Source organism: Penicillium macrosclerotiorum (assembly GCF_028827735.1).
Source record: "Penicillium macrosclerotiorum strain IBT 26536 chromosome Unknown utg000003l_segment0_segment0, whole genome shotgun sequence".
Classification (NCBI taxonomy): Eukaryota; Fungi; Ascomycota; class Eurotiomycetes; order Eurotiales; family Aspergillaceae; genus Penicillium; species Penicillium macrosclerotiorum.
This window is the reverse complement of record NW_026643083.1, coordinates 4,560,161-4,580,901: the sequence shown is the minus strand read 5'-3', so window position 1 is coordinate 4,580,901 and position 20,741 is coordinate 4,560,161. Positions and strand designations below refer to the sequence as shown.

At 47.1% G+C, this 20,741-nt stretch overlaps 8 protein-coding genes across 8 annotated transcripts; 4 read left to right on the top strand and 4 right to left on the bottom strand.

Moving 5' to 3' along the window:
- Positions 1–561: 561 nt before the first annotated feature.
- N7462_004543 (putative MFS alpha-glucoside transporter) lies at positions 562–2,181 on the top strand (the record flags this gene model as incomplete). The annotated part of the gene is made up of 1 exon (XM_057076269.1): positions 562–2,181. One exon carries the CDS (start codon positions 562–564, stop codon positions 2,179–2,181), a length of 1,620 nt encoding a protein of 539 aa, XP_056935774.1.
- Positions 2,182–3,741: 1,560 nt separating this feature from the next.
- On the bottom strand, positions 3,742–4,281 carry N7462_004542 (putative dUTPase; the record flags this gene model as incomplete). Its single annotated transcript, XM_057076268.1, has 1 exon — positions 3,742–4,281. One exon carries the CDS (start codon positions 4,279–4,281, stop codon positions 3,742–3,744), a length of 540 nt encoding a protein of 179 aa, XP_056935773.1.
- Positions 4,282–6,646: 2,365 nt separating this feature from the next.
- N7462_004541 (LITAF-like zinc ribbon domain-containing protein) lies at positions 6,647–7,426 on the top strand (the record flags this gene model as incomplete). Its single annotated transcript, XM_057076267.1, has 3 exons — positions 6,647–6,834; positions 6,888–7,124; positions 7,186–7,426. 3 exons carry the CDS (start codon positions 6,647–6,649, stop codon positions 7,424–7,426), a joined length of 666 nt encoding a protein of 221 aa, XP_056935772.1.
- Positions 7,427–7,921: 495 nt separating this feature from the next.
- Positions 7,922–9,422, bottom strand: N7462_004540 (aminotransferase-like domain-containing protein; the record flags this gene model as incomplete). Its single annotated transcript, XM_057076266.1, is given in 5 exon segments — positions 7,922–8,197; positions 8,262–9,056; positions 9,114–9,198; positions 9,224–9,245; positions 9,260–9,422. The coding sequence occupies 5 exon segments, from the start codon at positions 9,420–9,422 to the stop codon at positions 7,922–7,924; spliced, it is 1,341 nt and encodes a 446-aa protein (XP_056935771.1).
- Positions 9,423–10,761: 1,339 nt separating this feature from the next.
- On the top strand, positions 10,762–13,250 carry N7462_004539 (uncharacterized protein; the record flags this gene model as incomplete). The annotated part of the gene is made up of 12 exons (XM_057076265.1): positions 10,762–10,864; positions 10,916–10,949; positions 11,002–11,051; positions 11,102–11,171; positions 11,511–11,634; positions 11,689–11,758; positions 11,810–12,094; positions 12,348–12,580; positions 12,631–12,731; positions 12,780–12,952; positions 13,010–13,172; positions 13,223–13,250. 12 exons carry the CDS (start codon positions 10,762–10,764, stop codon positions 13,248–13,250), a joined length of 1,434 nt encoding a protein of 477 aa, XP_056935770.1.
- A 650-nt stretch (positions 13,251–13,900) lies between these two features.
- N7462_004538 (DNA-directed DNA polymerase gamma MIP1) lies at positions 13,901–17,235 on the bottom strand (the record flags this gene model as incomplete). Its single annotated transcript, XM_057076264.1, has 2 exons — positions 13,901–17,148; positions 17,217–17,235. The coding sequence occupies 2 exons, from the start codon at positions 17,233–17,235 to the stop codon at positions 13,901–13,903; spliced, it is 3,267 nt and encodes a 1,088-aa protein (XP_056935769.1).
- Positions 17,236–17,885: 650 nt separating this feature from the next.
- On the top strand, positions 17,886–18,436 carry N7462_004537 (uncharacterized protein; the record flags this gene model as incomplete). The annotated part of the gene is made up of 2 exons (XM_057076263.1): positions 17,886–18,315; positions 18,420–18,436. 2 exons carry the CDS (start codon positions 17,886–17,888, stop codon positions 18,434–18,436), a joined length of 447 nt encoding a protein of 148 aa, XP_056935768.1.
- A 420-nt stretch (positions 18,437–18,856) lies between these two features.
- Positions 18,857–20,470, bottom strand: N7462_004536 (gluconeogenesis factor YvcK family protein; the record flags this gene model as incomplete). The annotated part of the gene is made up of 2 exons (XM_057076262.1): positions 18,857–20,214; positions 20,275–20,470. The coding sequence occupies 2 exons, from the start codon at positions 20,468–20,470 to the stop codon at positions 18,857–18,859; spliced, it is 1,554 nt and encodes a 517-aa protein (XP_056935767.1).
- Between the last annotated feature and the right edge of the window lie 271 nt (positions 20,471–20,741).

Sequence of the window (20,741 nt, the reverse complement as noted above, 5' to 3'; positions counted from 1 at the left end):
GGACAAGAATGCCAAGCCGCCTTGTCAAGAGCTTGTCAGGAAGAAGGGGGAACTCGGTTGGAGATGATGGCAAACCACCCAGCCGAACGGCGGATAGTTATACGGGGGGCATCACGCAAGAGGGGTGGAATAGAAAGGCTAGCGCCAGACGAGGTCTCACCCGCGTGCTTGACAATCCCGAGGCACAATCACTCCATTGGTATCTGTACACGAGGTGCCCACGAGGAAAGACTCTCCCCGTCCACCGCATGATAAGCTGATCAGTACTTCGGTCCATTTGATCCCGGATCGGCGCAAAAGTATCCTTTATTCGGTTCAGCATTGGCCCGCCCTACCGGGCAAACCACGGAGTCTACCCCATCCGGAGCTTTCCCCAGAAAGTCGATCTCCACACGGTCTGGAGATGCGGAGTAGGTGGAGGGATTCACGGTGGGCCCGAGCCTACAAATGTAGCATCAAATACCTACAGTCTTCTCTACTCTATCGCGAGTGTGCAGCCTTGCTTGATCCCCCTCGACGCAACACTCTTGTCGCATTACCCATCATTTGCATTCGATCGAGATGGCCGAACATCAGGAAGATGTCAACAATCAAGCCACCACCACAATTGTGACCGATAAGGATGAGGAGAGGTTTGAATCTGCAGAGGATACGCTCAAGGGGGCGCAGAGGGCCACCGAAGAGGAGCACGGGATGGGCCTGAGAGAGGGTATTCGCAAGTATCCTCGCGCTGTGTTCTGGTCGATATGGTTCTCGTCAGCCTTGATCATGGAAGGATTCGACCATGCCTTTGTGAGCGGCTTCTTCGCCTTCCCAGCGTTCCAGGAACGTTATGGCAAACTTCAGAGTGACGGTACATACCAAGTTCCCGCAGATCTGCAGTCAGGTATCAGCAATGGTGTCAATGCTGGCGAAATCGTCGGTCTGCTACTCAATGGTTTGCTTGCAGATTGGATCGGCTATCGCTGGGTGATGATCGGCTGTCTCTTTTTGATGATGGCATTCATCTTCCTGCAGTTCTTTGCCACCAGCATCTATATGTATCTGGGAGCTGAGATTCTACTCGGTCTTCCATGGGGTGTCTTCCAAACACTGACGACAACCTATGCTGCCGAGGTATGCCCAAATGTCTTGCGACCATACCTGACCATGCTGGTATCTCTGTGCTGGAGCATTGGCTACTTGCTTGGAACTGGTGTTCTCAGGGCTTTCCTATCATCACACGGCCAGTGGGCCTACCGGATTCCATTTGCATTGCAATGGGCCCTCCCGATTCCACTAGCCATTGGTATTTACCTGGCTCCAGAATCGCCTTGGTGGCTTATTCGCAAAGGGCGCACTGAAGATGCAAGAAAATCTTTGCATCGGCTTCGCGCAAAAGACAGTTCAGAGGATGAGATTTCCGATACCGTCGCCATGATGGTGCAAACCGTGAAGATCGAGAACGAAATGAAGGCCACAAGCAGTTACTGGGATCTTTTCAAGGGTGTGAACCTGCGCCGTACAGAGATCACCGTACTGACCTATCTTATTCAAGAACTTTGTGCTCCCCTGGTTGCATATATTGTTTACTTCCTGGAACAGGCCGGCCTGCCTTCCGCCGCCTCGTTTGACTTTGGCATGGGGGAGTATTCCCTGGCGATTGTCGGTGTCTTCATTGCATGGTACTGCGTGCCCAGGACAGGTCGGCGGACCCTGCTGCTCATCGGCACGGCGTTTATGACCGTGACCACTTTTGTCATTGGTTTCATGGGTATTCCAGATCTCAAGACCCATCCAAACATCGGCTACGGAATCGGAAGTATTCTACTTATCGAATACTTTGTCTTCTTCATCACTATTGGGCCTATCATCTATACCATTGTTACTGAAATCCCATCAAATTACTTACGTAACAAGAGCGTTGTGATGGCCCGTGCGGTCTACAACATCGGCGTTCTTGTCTATGGCCAGCTTGTCCCTCATATGGTACAAAAAGCCTCTTGGAATTGGGGTGCAAAGTCAGGGTTCTTTTTTGGAGCAATTATGGGGCTTGGGCTGATCTGGGCGTATTTCCGCCTTCCCGAGACCAAGAATCGGACATTCGCGGAAATGGACATTCTATTCAAGAACGAGGTTAAGGCGAGGGATTTCGAGAAGACCAAAGTTGATATTGCCAGTGAAACGGTATCTCAAGATTGATATCTACACTTTGAGTCGGGAAAGCAAATGTCAAAATTTGAGAGAACCTTTTACATTTCTCAGTAAACTACGTTTTCTTCTAGAGCCTCAGCATCCCTTGAGCACTTTTTATGTTTTGCTATCTAAATATTAGACACACTGATACCCAAGTAAAAAGAATTTACATTCCCTTGGGAACTACCGGATCATCATGGCTCTATAATTGCACCTTTGAAATATTTCCAGGCACGATAAATCTTTCTATATCGACACTATAGCCGCCACGAATGTTGCTCAAGGCCGCTTGATCATGAGTTTGGAACTGAGAGCATGTAACAGGATATCAATTGCCAATCTGGGCAATGTCTCTGTGCGTATTTATTTTTGCTATCCTGGGGATTATCTAGAAGAAGAGACTCTGTTCTACACGAATCGAATGCATGGTATGTTCAATAGTTGAAGTCCCAAGCCTTGAAACTGAAATCACTGCCAAGTTGCCAAGCCTGTGTCGTCAATCACATGACTCCACTGAGGCGGAGGCGAAGCCTCAAAGAAACATCGGGAACCCGAATAGGAAAGTCCCGCCAGGCAGATTCGGTCCGATCTACTCCTTTATGATGCAAATTTTGCATATGAAGGGGCTGTTTCACCCGCATACCTCTCTTTTCATTTCTCCCCCGTGTTTTTTTCTATCTCTTGAGCCAATTCCCTTGAGCCAATTCCATCTCAATGCAGACGTCTAGACTTGAGCTGGTTCGCCTGACTCAAGATCACGTCCCTGGATATCACGCGATTTGGTCAGACCCCGTTGCAACTAGATGGAGTCCTCATGGCTGCTGTCGGACATTAGAGGCCAGTGAGAAATGGATGTCGGAGCTTCTTCTCGACGTCAACCCCCTTGGGGAAAACTATGCAGTTCTAATGCGACACGATGTCCATCTACCCGACAGCTGTCGGGAAGGGAGCTCCAAGAATAGTACAGTTCTTCGTCCCGGAGAGTTTCTGGGATGGGTTGGCACCTGGAAATCAGAGCCGGTCCCCGAAGTGGGTTTCATCTTTCATCGATCCGCTTGGGGCCATGGGTTTGCAACAGAGGCACTGACGGCCTTCGTTGATTTATATTGGAGAGTTAAACCACAATTTAATACGCTGGTGGCGTATTGCGATCAGGAAAACGAGGCATCCATTCGAGTTCTTCGGAAATGTGGATTTCAACTTGTTGAGTCTTTGAGTGACGACTATACTTTGCCATGGATGGAGCCGTCTCTTCGAAGCAGCTTCCGGTTCCAAATCACTCGTTCTTGAAGCTGTAATCCAATTTGAGGAAAATTCAAGGTGATTGATTTCGATTCGCAAAATAATATATCAAATTGCTAATTATTCATGAGTTGGACAGATCAAATAAATTAGGTACAAGTGATCACAAAATTCAAAGAGCAGCCCTCGTCTGAAATATAGGAGAAGAAGGGACATGGCCACTGAGTTGATATACCAAAAATAAATTTTCAATTTTCGTCAGCCGCTCGGTCAAATTTGGCAAAAATAGTCTCTCGGGACCATTCTGCCATATGTAGAGAACGTTCATTTGCTTGATGCTTTAGAGCTTGACACTCCTGTGCGTCCAACACTGCTCGTCGAGGATTGATAGATACCGCTGTATCCCTCGACGGTGTCTGTCATTTGTTCGAACACAATCTGGGCAAGTTTTGCATTCTTATACAACACAGCTCCATTCGGATTCTTCACTTCCATCAAAGCTCCTATCGCACCCTGATATCCAGCATCGACCACACCGGCATGTATTCCAATTCCAGACCTCCAGAGTGATGATCGAGGGAAAACAGTTGCCATGCAATCTCGTGGAACCTCAACTGTCTCGTTGAAATCGATCAAATATGCGCCCGGCTGTAAGTTGATCTTAGAACTAGTGGTTTCAAAAGGCAGGACAGAAGTCTCGGCCGCCTGGCGCTTGGTGTTATCAAAATCAATGGTAGCCGCTGATTTCCACACAAAGACTTGACGTAGGGTGATATCAACCCCGCATGGCTGTTGCTGTTGAGCAATGTGTCGCAGGTTACGCACCAGGTGGCGGGTAACGATCTGAAGACCGCTAAGAATCATATTAGACCCGAGCTCTTGCTAAACTTATGGGATTGTTGCTAAATGGAATCGCTGGGGGATTGAGATTTATGATATATTGAAAATAGAGAGGATATGATGCATAGTGTTTATGTGGCAATTGCTGTTATGTTTGGCTCTCTGACTTGTTGCCCCAACCATCACCCGGGTGACTGCCGGGTTTAGCACGTAATAGGTCTGGATCAAATGATGGCCTGATTCCGACACGCCCTGAACAGATGATACTCAATGAGAAGTTCATAGTCAATCATATTATGTCTAACTCGAGGCCCAGGTATCATAGCGACTTTTCGAGAAAGAAAATCAGGTTTAAATTCAATTTCAGCTTTTCTCTCTACCACTTTCGATTCTGAAGCTTTCAAGGCTAAACCACTCAATCATAATTGACTTGCTTGACTAGCATAGAGCCCTGTAATTATTGGGCTGGCGGTGACCTGATACACTTGTAAGGGGAGGGGTCCGGTCGTTTCACGCCTAAACTTTCGTCGATGCTTGAAGGGGTATAAACCCCTTGCCAACGCAAAATGATCTGCTGCGACTTGTAACACTTGGATTGATGTTAGTGTTAGTATATATCTTTCCCTCTTGACTATTTCCATTCTTTCCATACTTTGAGCGAGTGGATTTTCACGCCAGTGGGAAGTCTCTCAATGAAAGGATTATGGCACTCCGCGATCTTATTTACAGTCTAAATATATTCTCCACCAGAGCCATCTAGTGGAGGATTCAGTGATTTCTACTGGCTCTCAAATATCTGACTACTGAGACTTGGAGATTCTTCACTTGGCTCATCCCATTTCTTTTCAAATAAAACCCAACTAAGCTCAGCTCCTAAGTTAGACAAATTAGACAACGACCAAGGAATGGAGGCAGGTCCTGGGGGGGGTGGGGGAGGTCCCAGATTGACTCCAGAATAAGGGATGGCACTTAACAAATAGTCGTATTTGCCAATGAGAAGTCTCTCATTGAGACAGACTTTGGAGCCAGGAAGTGACGGATACCAGAGAGTCATAGCTCGAGAGAGTGGATTAGTATTCAGTGAGCCAGGAGTGGATGGCCCTTTTCAAAATGCCGCAACTTTCAGGACTGGGATGGTAAGAAGTCTCTTCATTCTCGTCTTGAATGACATCGCTGGCCACGTTTATAGAGCCCGGATAATTACTGAGCGGTTCTCAGGTTGGAGATTCCCGGCTTTCATCGGGGTATAAACGTAGGAACCTAGATATCCTTTCCATCAATTTCCATATTCTTAATATATTTTTAAGCTGGGGGCTTTGCACAAAAACTGCGAGGCGATATAACGCCAAGTCGCGGGGTTCGGGATTTTACGCGTTTCTAATATAAAATCACGGATGAGTCTGTGCTCCAAGCGAGATGCCCAGAAAGCATAACTTGATAATCGGAGTGAATGCTTGGGCACTCTGTCAATTTAATGCATCTCGGGTCTGTAGGTCGGTAGCTCTTGGCCTCTTGGATTGTCATCTTCCTTGCTTACATCAGAGACGAACGAGATTTCTTCATTCGAGTATATTTCGAGTTATTGACATCATTCTTTGAGCGCAAACAGTTTGTGCATACACTCGGACCCATACTTGCTCGGAACTCAGCCATTTCTGTTCTTGGCCCCTCAATGTTCTAAATTACTTGCCAGGATATTATACCGCTAGCAGCTGTCTGACTCAACCCATGCCAAGTACTAGTAGCTTTTGGGGTGACAGAAAGGGCCAACAGAGTCTGATAACAACAGCGAGGTGGTGGGAATGAGAGAATCGGAGGGCTCCCTTCCTGAGCCTGAGGCTGCAGATCAAAGACTGAGTGAGTCAGCAGTCGCCCCATCCACAAGCAGGGGGTAGGGAGATGTAAGGCACATATGATAAAGTCGATATACGTTCTATGAGAACGTCAACACATATCCTATGGCGCATTGCCAGGTTCACTCCAACATTGACAGGGTTTACGTGCCTTCAGAAGTTCGTATTTACCGCGCAATTCAGCCTCTTCGAGTCTAAGGCGAAGCAGACAGGCCCACAGGGGCCGCTAACTTCGACTAGCGAGTCGTATTTGGATCCGTGCGGATTGAATGCACTGCCAGACGAGTCATCGATCGTCTCGCCGCTTGCTCAAGCCCCTCAACCAACCGCCGAACTCTACCAGCTTGGGGCCCACTCGCTCGTGTCTCAGTTGGATCATCGTGCCCGACTTTTGATTAAGAGGCTAATGCCGAAACGGCCTGGGTCTCTCTCAATACATTTAAATTTCAGAGCCTCTCTCTTGCCAAATTATTGCGATCGAACTTTTGGTCTTTTCTACTTTCCGAAGCAGTCAACTCGACTATATTCATATCAATATGGAACACGAAAAGACTGCTACTCCAGTAATCAGCCCGGCTGATGCTGTTGACCCAACTCCCATCGCCAATGCCACTTTGACGACCACACTACCCGAAAGTAACGCAAACACGACTACAATGCCTTCACCAACAAACAACCACATGTCAACATTGACTACCGATGAAAATCCTCCACAATATGAAGGGTAAGATCCATAGACTCGGGCTAAGCTAACGAATGCTGACGGATTTTCAACAGACGCGACCGAGAAGTTGTCCCAGCACCAGCACAAGCGATCAATCCTGGTCCTCCGATCGAAAAAACCGGATGGGAAGCCGCCACACAGGCACCAATTGGTCCACCTGGACAGGGCCTGGTCGCTGGTAGAGCTGTCGAGTTAAACCAGCTCGATGAAGAGCCTCGATGGATCAATTGTCCCTTCTGTCACCAGGAGACAATGACCAGAGTTAACAAGGAGAGCACCGGGACCACAGGGTATGTTCCTTGAAAACCTAACTTGAAACCTGGTGCTTTATACTAATCAGATGTCTTACAGAATGGCTGCTGTGGCCTGCTGTCTATTTGGCGGTATTTGCTGTGCCTTTATCCCATACTGTATGGAAATGTGCCATGACAGCCATCACTTTTGCACAAACTGTGGACAGAAGGTCGCCATTCGACCACACGACGGCGCTGTGCAGGTATTCTTGCCCGAGGCTCCTGTGGTCACTGCGCCCGGGTACGTACAGCCACCACAGGCCGTTGCAGTGAGTCATGGCCCTAATGAAAAGAGCTAAACGGTCCGATGTGGCCCTGTTCTGTTCGATTGTATTTGGCCCCTGTTTCCAGTGGCCTATCAGTACCAAGATATCCATTTGACTTTTTTTCTGTTTTTTTTACACGAGCTCTAGAGCCCCACTTTGAGGTGAGGCTCTAGGTCCCCTAGCGCCTATTTTTTCGAGAGGTGGAGGCTGTGTACCCCTAATTCATAATATTGACTCGAAATGAATGAATGCACATAGTATTTGGTTTTGAATTAAAATGCAAGAGATTTTTTTTTTGAAGAACTTAAAAAGCTATCTCACCAAGTAAATGCAATGAAGAGGGGGCCGCGGATGGCAATTCGACCAATTTGTTCCATTTGTCGGTGCGGAGGCGAAGGAGGCTAGCGCCACAACTATCGAGACTAACTCAAGGGTCTAGATCTAAATTGATTTGGGCCCTTGCTGGTTCTTGTAGTGGTTGTGTTTGTTCCGATCCTACCATGGCAGCCGTTTCGAATCGAACATTCTCTACTCACCTGGTAGAACATCTCTGGCAAATTCGTTTCTAAGTGCCACCCCAAATCTACGTACTGCTTCTGTAAGCTCGTCCCGGGAAGCAGAAGCATATGTAGCACGGAAAAACATCTGATCTTGAGGCTCCTCGCTGGCAGACCAGAAACAGGTCCCTGGTGTCAGAAATACTTTTTCTTTCTTCGCGGCGCCGAAGATTGCCTGTTCTATTTTCTGGTGACTCCCTCCGGCCTTGTAGGATGGATGCAGTCTCCAATTGATTTCAATCCATTGCTTCCCAGCGAATCAATTAGCAGAGGGGAAAATCGCTTATTCCTGGACATTGGGTTGATCTTACAAACATTCCGGCAAGGGCAACATTCCAATGGGTGAACTGTTTCGGAAGAAACTTTTCGCAAGACTGTATGAAGGTGTCTCGTCTCCAAGCATATTCGGATTGAATAGCTTCCAACCATTGGAAGAATCCTAGATGTCCCCAGTGATGGCTCAAGAGCTTGTATACGATGACTTGTGAAAACCCACTAGGATGCTGGGATGAAGTCTCATTTTGCCGAATAAATTTCTCAATGACTTGTTGAGAAGCTGTCACCCAACCCATTCGTGCCCCTGGCGCAAGAACCTTAGATAATGAATCCATTCGCAGAACTCGACCCTCGACATCAATACTCAAATAGGATGGAATCAGGGGGCAGGGTTGACCGGGATTGCTGGAAGTGAATGGTGGGAGTTGCAGGTAGTAGTAGGGCTCGTCCTCCACAATATACAAATCATGTTTTTGGGCGAGCGAATAGATCTCTTTCCGTCGACCAATGGACTGGGTGGCTCCGGTAGGATTCTGACCTGTGGGAACCATGTAAAGAAGAAAAGGCTTCCGAGCTTGTTGTTGAGTCTCATCCCATTCGGAAAGAAGAGTGTCAAGGGATTCAGGAATAAGACCCTGCTCGTCCATTGCAACAGAGACTGTTTTGACTCCAAGAGGCCATGCAGTCTCCAGTGCACTCGCAAATGTATAGTCCTCAACGACGATGTAGTCCCCTTTTTCACAGAACATTCTTAGGGTAGAATCCCATGCTGATGTACTGCCAACTGTCAAGCAACAACCCCAGTCGTCGTAAGGTGGCTGATGAAGAAGCTAACAAATGAATTAGATCTGAAAGCTGATACCTAATGAGTGACAACATATTCATACCTCGGTATGTTCCGTCACAAATCGAAGCATTTGTACGGAACCGGTACCCTGGCCATAATTCAAGGCAACATCCAAGCCTAAAAGACTTGTCAGTAAGGTTGTCCATGCACCCCCGCTTAGTCATTTTCCTTCCTCATTGGACTTACTATAATCGCTCACGCCCGGCTCAAAGTCGTATTTTGACATTCGAATCATTTTTGACTTTTGTTCCTTCTCCATTTGGATTCCTGGGTGTTCGGATAGTTTGACTTGAAGCTCATTGAAAGGAAAATAAGCTGCAGAAGGGGCTCCCGCGCCAAGTGATATCATGCCTATATATTTGTTTTTTCATTGTTATTGCTGCATTTAATAAAGCATATCGTTTAGGGTAACTAACCTGGCTCTCTCGCGGCTCGAGCAGCAGCTTTGATGCTAGAGGGCTTTTCAGGAAAGTCAGTAAGAACATCAATCGCCAGAGGAAATCACAATTTTTTAACCTTTCGATTGGTTGCTTCAGCGGAGAATATATCTTTGGAACGGGTCAGTCGCCTCTTTTCAAGCAAATGTATCGATCCTGCTTACGGTCCCATTTCTTTGCCTTGAGCCCAGTTTGAGCCTGATGCATTAAACATTAGATGATCCTACTCTTTTTGTGTAAAATTCTGTTCGAGTTGGTTTACCTTACCGGGCTTTTGAACAGATCACTGTCTCCCTTTGCTTCTATATGCCCAAACGAAGCTGTGCTATCCTTGCGCCATATAGGCACCCCCGTAGCATCAAGTCTCTCTGAGACTTCTCGCAAAGACATGATAAAATAATATAATTGTTTGTTGAATGCAAACTTTTGTTACTAAAGAAGATCTTTCTAGTAAGGTAGAGACATGAGTTGAAAGCCCTTAGGCGCCAAAGACCCTATTTATTTTTTATTCTCACACTTGGCTTTGATCCTGATAAAATTTATCCCGGATATCCACCAAGCAAATTATGTCAATCATTGGTCAATCTAGAGGGTCGATACTCACTTGTGCATTTTCCTAGCAAAAGTGACGAATTCTCTCACTCCTTTCCACACCCGCCCCTATTTCGTCCAATCGGGGAGATCCCGGGCACCGTGCTCCAATCTGCGGCACCCAATTTTGTCTCCATGGGGAACCGCCGTTGACCACAGAATGCTCTTTCACCCAGCGCCTTGCTCCACCTCATTTTGATTATATTTGACGCAGATCTAGACTCAGAAAGAAAGAGCCGTGCGCTCTCCTTGGCCAAGGTAACCTTACTCGCCTAACATTGCCTGGAGCTCGTTTCATGGGAGCTATGGGTCGTGGAGGAAATTATAACAATTGGTTGTTCATAAAAAATCGCTCTCAAAAATGCGCTAACTACAATTCAAAGCATATCAAAACTATCCGAATCGCTCAAATACTCTGTATCCGATTTCCCACATCCGAGGCAAAAGAGTTGGAGCGGGGGCAGCAAACCAATTCCGCACTGTAGTGGGGTACCAGGTAAGAAATGGTTGGGTCGCGGAGATGCCGAGCTTCTCGAGCTTGGCCAAGTATATGCCATTCCCCCGCAAACACTTTAAAATGCTTGAAATTGGCTCTCTTCTCGGGACTTTTGATCAACACATTTCTCGCATCGACTAATACCAATCTACAGCTTTTTGAAGATGGCAGAACCTAGGAACAACAAACGAGCTCGCTATGATGACGATGTGGTGACGGGAGACAACAGCTCGGCCACTGCTGCCGAGGGCTTTTTTGAAGCTCTCTGTAAGTCGACCACTCCTGAGTTAGATCCCCATAGACTGATTAAATCTCAAGCAGAGGCTGGGGTTACTCATTGTTTTGTCAATTTGTGGGTTTGTCGATTTTCGCCCATAGGCGTATGGTTCTGACTAGCTAAACAGGGGGAGCGACCATCCCGCCATGCTGGAGGCAATGATCAAAGCGAAGCAAGGTATTTCTATTTTGACCTTAATTTAATGCAGTAAGCTAATTCTCTCTCAGGCCAGTCCCAAAAATTCCCAAGAATTATCACCTGCCCTTCTGAGCTAGTTGCTCTGTCTGCCGCCCTGGGGTATGCACAGGTAACTGGAATGCCGGTATGGCTAGCCACTCCACACCATCTTCATTGGTTTCATTGCAACTAAATGATACATAGCAATGCGTTCTTGTTCACGTAGACTGCGGAACTTTAGCTTTAGGCCAGTCCATTCACAATGCTTCTATTGGCAGAGTCCCTGTCCTTTGCTTTGCAGGTCTCAGTCCTTTCACTCAAAGAGGAGAATTACTTGGTTCAAGAACAGAGTATGAATAGCCTCTTCATATCCAAAAGACCTAACTAATAGAGAGTCAGATTTATTCATTGGCTTCAGGATGTTCCGGATCAAGCAGCAATCTTGCGACAATATTGCAGGTATTCCGGGGAGATAAAAACAGGCCACAATATAAAGGAGATGGTAAACCGCGCACTGCAATTCACCATTTCTGATCCGAAAGGGCCAGCTTACCTCATGGCTGCACGAGAAGTTCTAGAAGAGGTAAGTCAGTGGAACAATTCTCAAAAGGCTACTGCTAATATAGCTGAATTCCAGAAAGTGGACAGAAAATGGCTGGAGGAGGAGATGCTTAGTCCTATTGTGCCAAGTGCCCTACCTGAGCCTGGTAACTAGAATAATTTTATATTAACGAATATGGCAGTGCTGACCTATGCAGAGGTTGAATTGATTGCAACAACACTTATCAACGCCAAACGGCCACTGATTATTACCGGGTACCTGGGCCGAAATATTAATGCGCCCCCTCTTTTGGAAGAACTCTGCAACAAGCTTCCCATCAAAGTGGTTGAAATGATTGGATCAGATGTCTGCCTCCGAAGTGACCATGAAGCCTACTTAGGTGTCACTGTCACGACCCATCCGGCGGTCATGGAAGCCGATGTCATTTTGATCTTAGACTGTGACGTGCCTTGGATCCCAACCGCAGGAAAACCTAAGAAAGGTATCTTCTTCTTCCCCGTTTCCTTTTTTCTTACTTTTTTTAGGTGCTTTTCAGACTTTATTAACTATTACTAGGAACTAAAATCTTCCATCTCGATGTCGATCCACTCAAGCAACAAATGCCATGCAAGTATTCCTTTAGGTCTACCTATTTCACAATACTAATATTGAGCAATCAGTATTCTCATTCAACGTGCAGCGTCGAATCAAAGTTAGTTGTGAACTAGCTCTGAGGCAAATTAACTGCTTTCTAGATCGACAGCATCTCAATGTAGCCGACTATGCCTCTGGATTTGAAAAGCGTGCAGCTCGTTATTCAAGCTGGCGAGCGGATCTTCAAAGTTCCCAATTCCCTGCAGATGATGGCAGCATAAGTGTGCCTTACCTTACGTCTCGAATTAGAGAACACGTCCCACAAGATACTATTTTTGTTATGGAGGCTGTGACTAATGCAGGGCTATTGATACACAACCTGAATCTAGTCAAGGTATCTTACCTCACGATCTATATTCATTCAGTCTACTTACATAAATCTAGCCTGGAAGTTTAGTTGGCAGCGGTGCCGGGGGCCTGGGCTGGGGTGGAGGTGCAACAATGGGCGTCAAAATGGCTAAACCTAATGCTTTTGTTTGTGGAATGTAAGTGTAATAACGAAATCATCACGTTCTAAGCTAATGCAATATTAGTGTCGGGGATGGCACATATCTCTTTTCTCAAATGGAGAGCGTGTATTGGATAGCCAGACGCTATGAGGTCCCATTCATGCTCATTGTTCTAAATAATAGCGGATGGAATGCGCCAAAAGTGTCGGCTTTGTTGGTTCATAAGGATGGATTATCATCCAAGTCTAATCGGAAAGGTTGGTTAAATTTCTGCAATCATCTATTTCATCTGATATCTGATCATACATTAATAGATCTGAACCTGTCTTTTGAACCTTCTCCGGACTACCCTGGGATTGCTGCTGCGGCTGGTAATGCATGGGGTGCAACCGTGAAAGTTCAAAATGAACTAGATCAAGCTCTTGTTGAGGGAATAGCTACTGTTCAGGGTGGAAGATGCGCGGTCATTGAAGTTGCGTAAGTATTTCAGTCTTCCTCTCTAAGAGATTCAAAGCTGATTAATGCAGCGTTCCCTCTATGTGGAAAGAAACCTAGTAGTTTACTTTGTCGCAAATATTTATTTCGCTTCCATTAATTTCTTACCCAGCAGTAGACTGACGAACTCATTATCTCAAGAGTTCAAGTATAGGCTTCTCACATATATGCTTCCTCGAAGTGGCGTATGTATCACTATGATGTATGTGAGCTTGAAGCAATTTTAGTTCCAAATATATTGAAAAGTCATATTTAGTATTCTTTGCTATATAGAGGCCATGACGACAGAAGCCATTCAGGAAGTATTCACATCAGGGACAAATATACATAAACCTTTCAGTTCAAGCACTCAGGAACCCGGTTGAAATCAAATCAAAAATCAAATAATACATTGGCTCTCAAATGATTAGCTACGATGGAGAACATTTTCGATGTCTACATTTGTCACTAATATGATTGATATAGAGATACACATTGATTTTGTACACTATCATCACATAACATCAGATCACATAACAGTGAGCCACTTTGACGCCATCCCAATGCTGTTCCTTACCGCACTCCGCATAGAAGCATTAGACTATTCAAACATGATAAAAGCAAAAATAGATACATAGGATAGAAGAATGAAAGGATATCGGAAGGTTTTCGAGAAAGAAAGGAAAATGAAAAACAAGGGAAAGGAAGGAGGAAGAAAGAGTCATTCCAAATTAGGCCCGGGCAGAAGGACGAGGTTTCCAGGCAGGGCGGTGGAACACTTGATTTTGTTGCTTGCCTGCATTGAAAGAAGTCTGCGGAGGGGCCCGGAAATCAGGATACAGGCCAGAATCCATGTCCATAAGCAATGCCCGTTGGGGTTCAGCCGATGCCCAGCCAACGATCTTGTTCCTGGTTTTTGAAGAACGAGAAGTGATGGTTTTTCCACTGGAAGCTGCTTGTGTTTTGCCTTTAATGATCTCGCGTAGCTCCTTATCGTCTTTCGTGATCTGAGCTTTGATGAACGCCAAGTCATTGGAGGCTTGCAAGGAGGACATGACAGACTCCCGGGGGGTATAGGGATACGTCTCAGGACGGGGTGGTGATTTCGGGGTTATCGAGGGATCCAAAAACGCCTGCTGGCCTTTGTGCAGCAACTGGGTGATATCTAGGGTCTCGCCATGGGGTATTTTGTGAGGATGTGAAGGAGTTACGCAGTCCATGTCAACCTCTTTTCGTAGTACATGATCAATGTCGACAGCTGAGAAGTAGGCACAGGACTGGGGCAGGTCATCAATGCCAACTTGCTGTGAAAAAATAGCACGTGTCCAGATATTAGCAATTTGCAGAGCTAAGGCCGCACGGTACTTGTCTTCGTCCTTGACCATGTATCGGATCTCATCATGGACGGTAATGGCTAGTCGCGCTTGAATGTTAAACAATCTGATAAGATAATCCATGCCCACAATCAGAAGGTGAAGATAGTCAACACCCGAAGATTGAATAGCCCAGTTGATCCGGGATGTCATGAAGCTCCCCTTATTGATGAAGCGCCGCATGAGTGCCTCTGTAATTCCGGCACCCAATGCGGGAGTTCTTGGGCGTTCCTGATCTGCAAACTCTTCCAACTTATTGAATACGAAGGATTCAGTACCTCCTCGCCAGAAGGGGGACTCGCTCAAAAGACGGCGCGAAGTGCGTGTGCCTTTCGTTTCTTTGTATAAGTTGGCTGCGGTTTCCTGAGTTTGTTTCTCAGTCAAAGACGGATTGAATTGACGTAGGAGAGTGGCAGCAAATTTGACACCAGCCCCGTAAATACGACCATAGTTGAACACCTTGGCATCATTTCGAGATATGCCCAGAATCTGCGCACTGCGAGAATGCAAATCAGTCCCCTCGGCCTTCGAGCCCTCCAGCGTCATGAACCCAATAGCATTGCCTCCGTGCAGTTGGAATGATGCATCACCAACGAGGCTAGCAATCCATAGCTCCTGAGAGTCCACATCTGCACCGACAAATGAATATCCCGGGGGTGCTTTTATCATAGCTTTGAGTTCAGATCCAACACGGTTTGATTTTGCATTGCTCGCAGTGAGCCATGTGTTCTCGACAGCGCGCCGGGTGATCGTTCCCATAGGAATGACCTGGGGTAGGATGAAACCCAACCGATTTTGGGTATCTTGCTTTGCCGAGTTGCTCTTTCGCACCTGGTCCTCATAAACTACCATTTGACCCATAATTCGATCTCTGGCACTCATCCAGTACGAACAAGAGGCATTCATATCCAAGGCTTGTTTTGCAAGTTCGAACTGAGAGGACAAAATCCCCCGCTCAAAATATTGTAAATAGCTCTTTGCCAAAGGATTAGTGCATCGAGCCTGGGGGCCATCCTTGTGTGGAATCTTAAAGTAGGTGTGCTTTCGATCATCCCGAAGCTGCAAATTTTTCTCCTCGGCCATGTCACAAATGACGACCGGCTGATTCTCATATTTCTTAATCTGATCACGGGGCACTCGGAAGGTCCACCCATGCTTGTCTGACCAGATCAGGGGATATCCATCCCAAGCTAGTTTGAGGAGAATAGGCGCAATTCGTGTCCGCACAGAGAGGTTAATTTCTGCGTTGTTTGAGGAAAATAAATCTTTGTACCACTTCGGCATGCCGGGCTTTTTCTGTCTAGCAGCTGGGCGAGGAGGATCACCCTTCTTCTTTCCCTTTACCATTTTGATCTCTTGGCCAGACCAGTCCAGCTGACTTAACCAAGGATCATTCGTATAGATCTCAGAATCTTCCTTGACTTTGAGAGCTTCGTCGCACAACTCAATCATCTTCCGTTGGACATCGTCAAGTAGCCTATGGTATGTTTTCTCGGTATTGGTAAGGTAATCCTGCCAGGTTTGGTTGACAGGGAGAATGACCGAGGATAAGTGTCGAAGTGCACCAAAGCTGACAGGATGAGGGCAGGTTTCCAGAAAGTTAGGGAAGACTTTCCTATACACACGATGAGTGATCGCAACATCAGCGGCACAGTAATCAAGGAGCTCATCCAGCTTGCAAAGAAGGGCTTTACGGTCAAGCTCGCCGAAAAAGTCTCTCTGCGCTTTGTCAATTGTGACATCGCAATGAAACTTGGCTACATCGCGTAGCGAGTTGACTGAGCTTCGTCCTACCCATAGCTCCTCCTCCTCCTCTCGTAGCATATTATTCTCAAGCACTGCAGCCAGCTCCACTGAGTTGTGCTCATTGGTTATTTTGTCCCTGAGATCCTTGTTTTTCTTATGGCGCATCCATGTCGGTCTCTGCTGAGAGCACATTCCGTTCACTGCCACATGAAGTGACATTGTGTCAAGGAAAAAATTCCGGGATTGTTGCATATCATATTCCTCCAGAACTCGCGCGCGATCATATCCAATATTATGCCCAATGACAATTCGAGGAACAGAAGGGTCTCCCAAAGGAATCAATTGCACTGGGTCCGTAGATTTGCCCAGAAGCCAGGGGGACAGCCATGCATACCAAGCCGTTGGGCTCACTGCGCAAGCCATAACGGCAAAAGAATGTTCCTTATACATGACTTCAGTATCAAAGGTAAGCATTTCCTCATTTGGTGCATCCACCGGTTCCGATGAGCCATCTGCATGATATTTTGTCCATCCAGCCCGTCTCACCCATTTGCGCGGTTTTTCTGGGCAGTTGATATTTGCAAATGATTTGGCATTCGTCAAGTATGGCTCTGAGGCATCCATGCCAAGCTTGTGGAAATGCTCATCCAATGATTTGCCTTGGAGTGGTGGCAAATCGAACGCAATTGGGTCTGCGCCCTTCTGCGATTTACCGAGAAGGTCATGTCTCGCGAGATGGTCTTTGGAGAGGGCGACAAGGGCCGGGTCTGGGATACGACCCTGATTGGGAAACACTTGGGGGTGCACATAATCACTGAGTTGTTGGACTCCAATTTCATTGAATCTCTGTGAGGCAGGCACTGAGGAAGAGTGAGTGTTTGTATCGACTTAAGGGGTGTTGAGATGGATGGACAAACCAGAAAGTGACCTCTTAGGCAGTGTGTCATTATTGACTGATGTTGAGAAGTGACTTGCACATCTCCCAGCACATAATTGCCATGACCGCGAGTGCGCAACACGCACTGGATACCAGCGCAGGCGCGCCGACCTCGCGACCCCCCCTTGAGTACGGAGAGCAAAACGGGGTCCAAGATAACATCATACAGTTGCAGATTGTTGAAGAATCATGTCATATTATCTTGGGAAACTGCAGCCTAGGAGGGGCCGCACTTGACGATCCCGCAAGTGATAAGGGAGCAAATCGATTTCCATATCGTCGGCTTCCTATCGCGGTATCAGGGCGTCATGTGCGGAGCCGGAAAATGTGTACAGCCGAATAAACTGACCGCCTGCTCGATTGGAGACTGTCCTTATCGCCAATCGATAACACCGCATCCTTCTTGCCTTTTTGCCATCTCCGCTTCCTGGAAACTTGCCCGGTTCTTCAAATTCCCTCTTCTCCGGCTCTTCCTCATTCATCTTTCCTTGATCCCTAAATAGGAGGCCAAGTGGCCTTGATGGTCTTGAATCCCTTGTCTCTGCTTGTCAATATCTGCTCCATCCGTGCCGCAGATAGTGCCTAGGCTACGTGCCGCCTCTGATGGATAGCTTCCGGCCAGCATTTTCCCCTTTATGACCTTGAGATATTTATTTAAATATGAATCGAAGGCTTTCGATTGTGGATCTTACCTCTGCACCAGCTCCGGTATCCTTGAGCAGCCGCCGCTCAACTTCAGCATTATCCGGTTCCACCATCCATTCTTCCTCCTCTCCCATCGCTGAATCACATGCTACGGCCCGTGGCGCAAAACGAAAGCGCCAGAGTGATGAGGATGATGATCAATTACCTTCATCCCCACCGGTATCACGGCCACAAATAACTCCCCATGTTTCTCAAGAACCGGTTGAGTCCATTGATCTCACTGAAGTCAGTGATTCCTCGGCGCTGGCCAAAGCACTTGCGAAACAACGAGAAGATGCCATTAAGGCCCAACCTACGGACCAGGAGAAAGGCCGCAGTATGTTGGCCAATTACCAATGTCCGGTTTGCATGGATACTCCGGAGGATGCTACGAGTACCTCGTGCGGTAAGCTTTATGTCGGTGGTGTACGCTTCTACTTGTCATTTTCTAATTTGGTGTTCTCTTTTTCGATCACAGGTCATCTATTTTGTCACAAATGCATCGTTCAGTATTTACAATCCATTGACGACTCCCGCATCGACAACACTAAGCAGAGCAAAGGGACTTGCCCAGTATGTCGCAAAAATATCACCAAAAATGATTCGAGCGGGCCCAGGAGGAGCCTTATTCCCCTCAAATTAAAGTTGATCACAAAGAAGAGGATTGAAGTATTGCCGAATGATACATGATTGGGTTTCTTGTACCGACATCTTTCTGCATGGACAGCCGGGGTTTGCATTGGGCGGCGTTTTCAGTACTCAAAGCCTCAGGGTGGTGACATATCTTTTAGTGACTTCTGGGAAACCTTCATGAATGAAATGACTTTTATTTTTGATTGAATGTAGACAGCCTTCAGAGTTTGTTCTTGTTTTTTCCACCACAATGAGCAATGGTAGGTGATTAAATTAAGTATTGTAGAGGTATAGACATCTCATTGACATTGAATTTACACAACCTCTCGTTTCTCCCTTCGTGCTGGATCAAGGGTGTTCCTCCTTCCCAATGCACTGCCTATCCCTCCGCGAACCATCGCATCGCCTTTCTTTCCCAACACCACTTCAAGGGCCTGGGTTAGCGCATTGGAGTCATATCGCATCCCCACGACAACCTCTTTATCACCTTCTATAACTGTGACTTTTCGCCCATATAGACGAAGAGTTTCAATTCCCATCGCCGCTAGTCGCTCTCGATCCACCTGTGGGGTTCCTGGGCCATCAAGATGCAAAATGTGAGTCACATAAGCTGTGTACGGAATGGGAGTATGCACTCGAATAGTATCTGGAGAGGAGGGGAACTGTTCATGGTGCCGAGGTGCATGACGCCGCCCACGGCTTTCCTCGCATGCTCGGGCAATAGCTTCAACGAAATCAGAAGCTACAAAAGGCTCTGAGGGAGGACCGGTCTCCCGGTCTAGCGAGCCGTTCAGGATCAAGATTTTGTGCCGCGCCGGGCTCATCATGATACTCTTGCCGACCCCACGAAGAACGACTGCGGGTATGATAGAGGTGTACAAAGAGCCGATGCTGTAGATAATGGCTTGGGCGTCGTTCAATGCTTCGAGAACACGAGGGTTTGCAGGCGGACGGATCTCTTGGCCATATGGGTTGATATACCAAATGCGGCTGATTCGACAAGGCAAATCTTCGTTCTTGGTTTTACTGAACGAGATATTCTTATTGCGAAGTGTGGCAAGAGACCCTGGAAGGTGATCTTCCTCATAGGAGACCGCATCGGACGCGTCTGATGCGTCTGTATCTTCCAGATCATCGCCATCGGCGAGGAGCAGACTCGGTCGTCGCGTTCCCGTTCCACTGTCACGTTGTAGTGCCGTTGTCTCACTGGGGTGAGAAATGCTATTCTGACCAACAATGATAGTTCCATCGGCGAGGGTAGCGGAGATGTGATGGGAGAAATTAGAGTTGATTGCCGGGATAACACGTACTATATCGGACTGCACGCCGCAGATACTTCCTAGAAGATAGATAGCGCTCTCAAAACTGCCACTGAATAGCCGCGCGCCTGTCAAAAATAAATTGCCTACACTGGCCGAGGTAAAATCAAAGGTCGAAGAAGGAGGCCGAGCACGCTTCAAGATTTCTAGATTGAGCATATTGAAGAATGAGCGGATCAGTTCCTTCTTAGCTGGAGTGATGGAGGTCCATAGCGTCGATGTGCCGTCCACGATAGACAGCCACTCATGTGATGCTGCGCCCGTTTCGGCAGACAACCGATGATTGAAGAGCGCCTTGATGGATGTCCTCTCAGAATTGGCTGGTGAGTCTGGAATCAAGCGTACTAGTCGACCTTTTGATAGAAGTCAGCGTTTACTACGTTCGGAGTCGAGTGTCGCGTGTCAGCGCTTACTTCGGACATCGCCGATCCCAGGGCCTCCGAATATCCGAATCAGCTCGGACGAGGATCCTCCGTTATCACTAATCGGAATGATATAGCTGAGCGAACATTTTTTACTTTCTCGCACTGCATCAAAGACGTCGACCAAGTTGTTTGCGGCGCTGCCGCCCGAGATGACGACGATCCCTCGGTTTGAGGCTTCGGCCATAGTGAAGACTCCACCGGCCGAAAATCGTAAGATTATGATGAGGATAACTCAGGGTCGTGATGATAATATAGCGTCTCAATAGCTGGTATAAAATTAAAAATTGATGGAGCCTCTGGCCTGTTTTGAAGAGTTGGAATGTTTGGAAGTGGAGGACATTGGCGAGCAAACCGAAGAAACTGGAAAAGCCACGAATGCTACCCGCCGCTTTGACGCCGCACGCCCAGGCAACTAAGACAAGTGACTCTCTACGGACGACGCCTGGAAGTTTCGT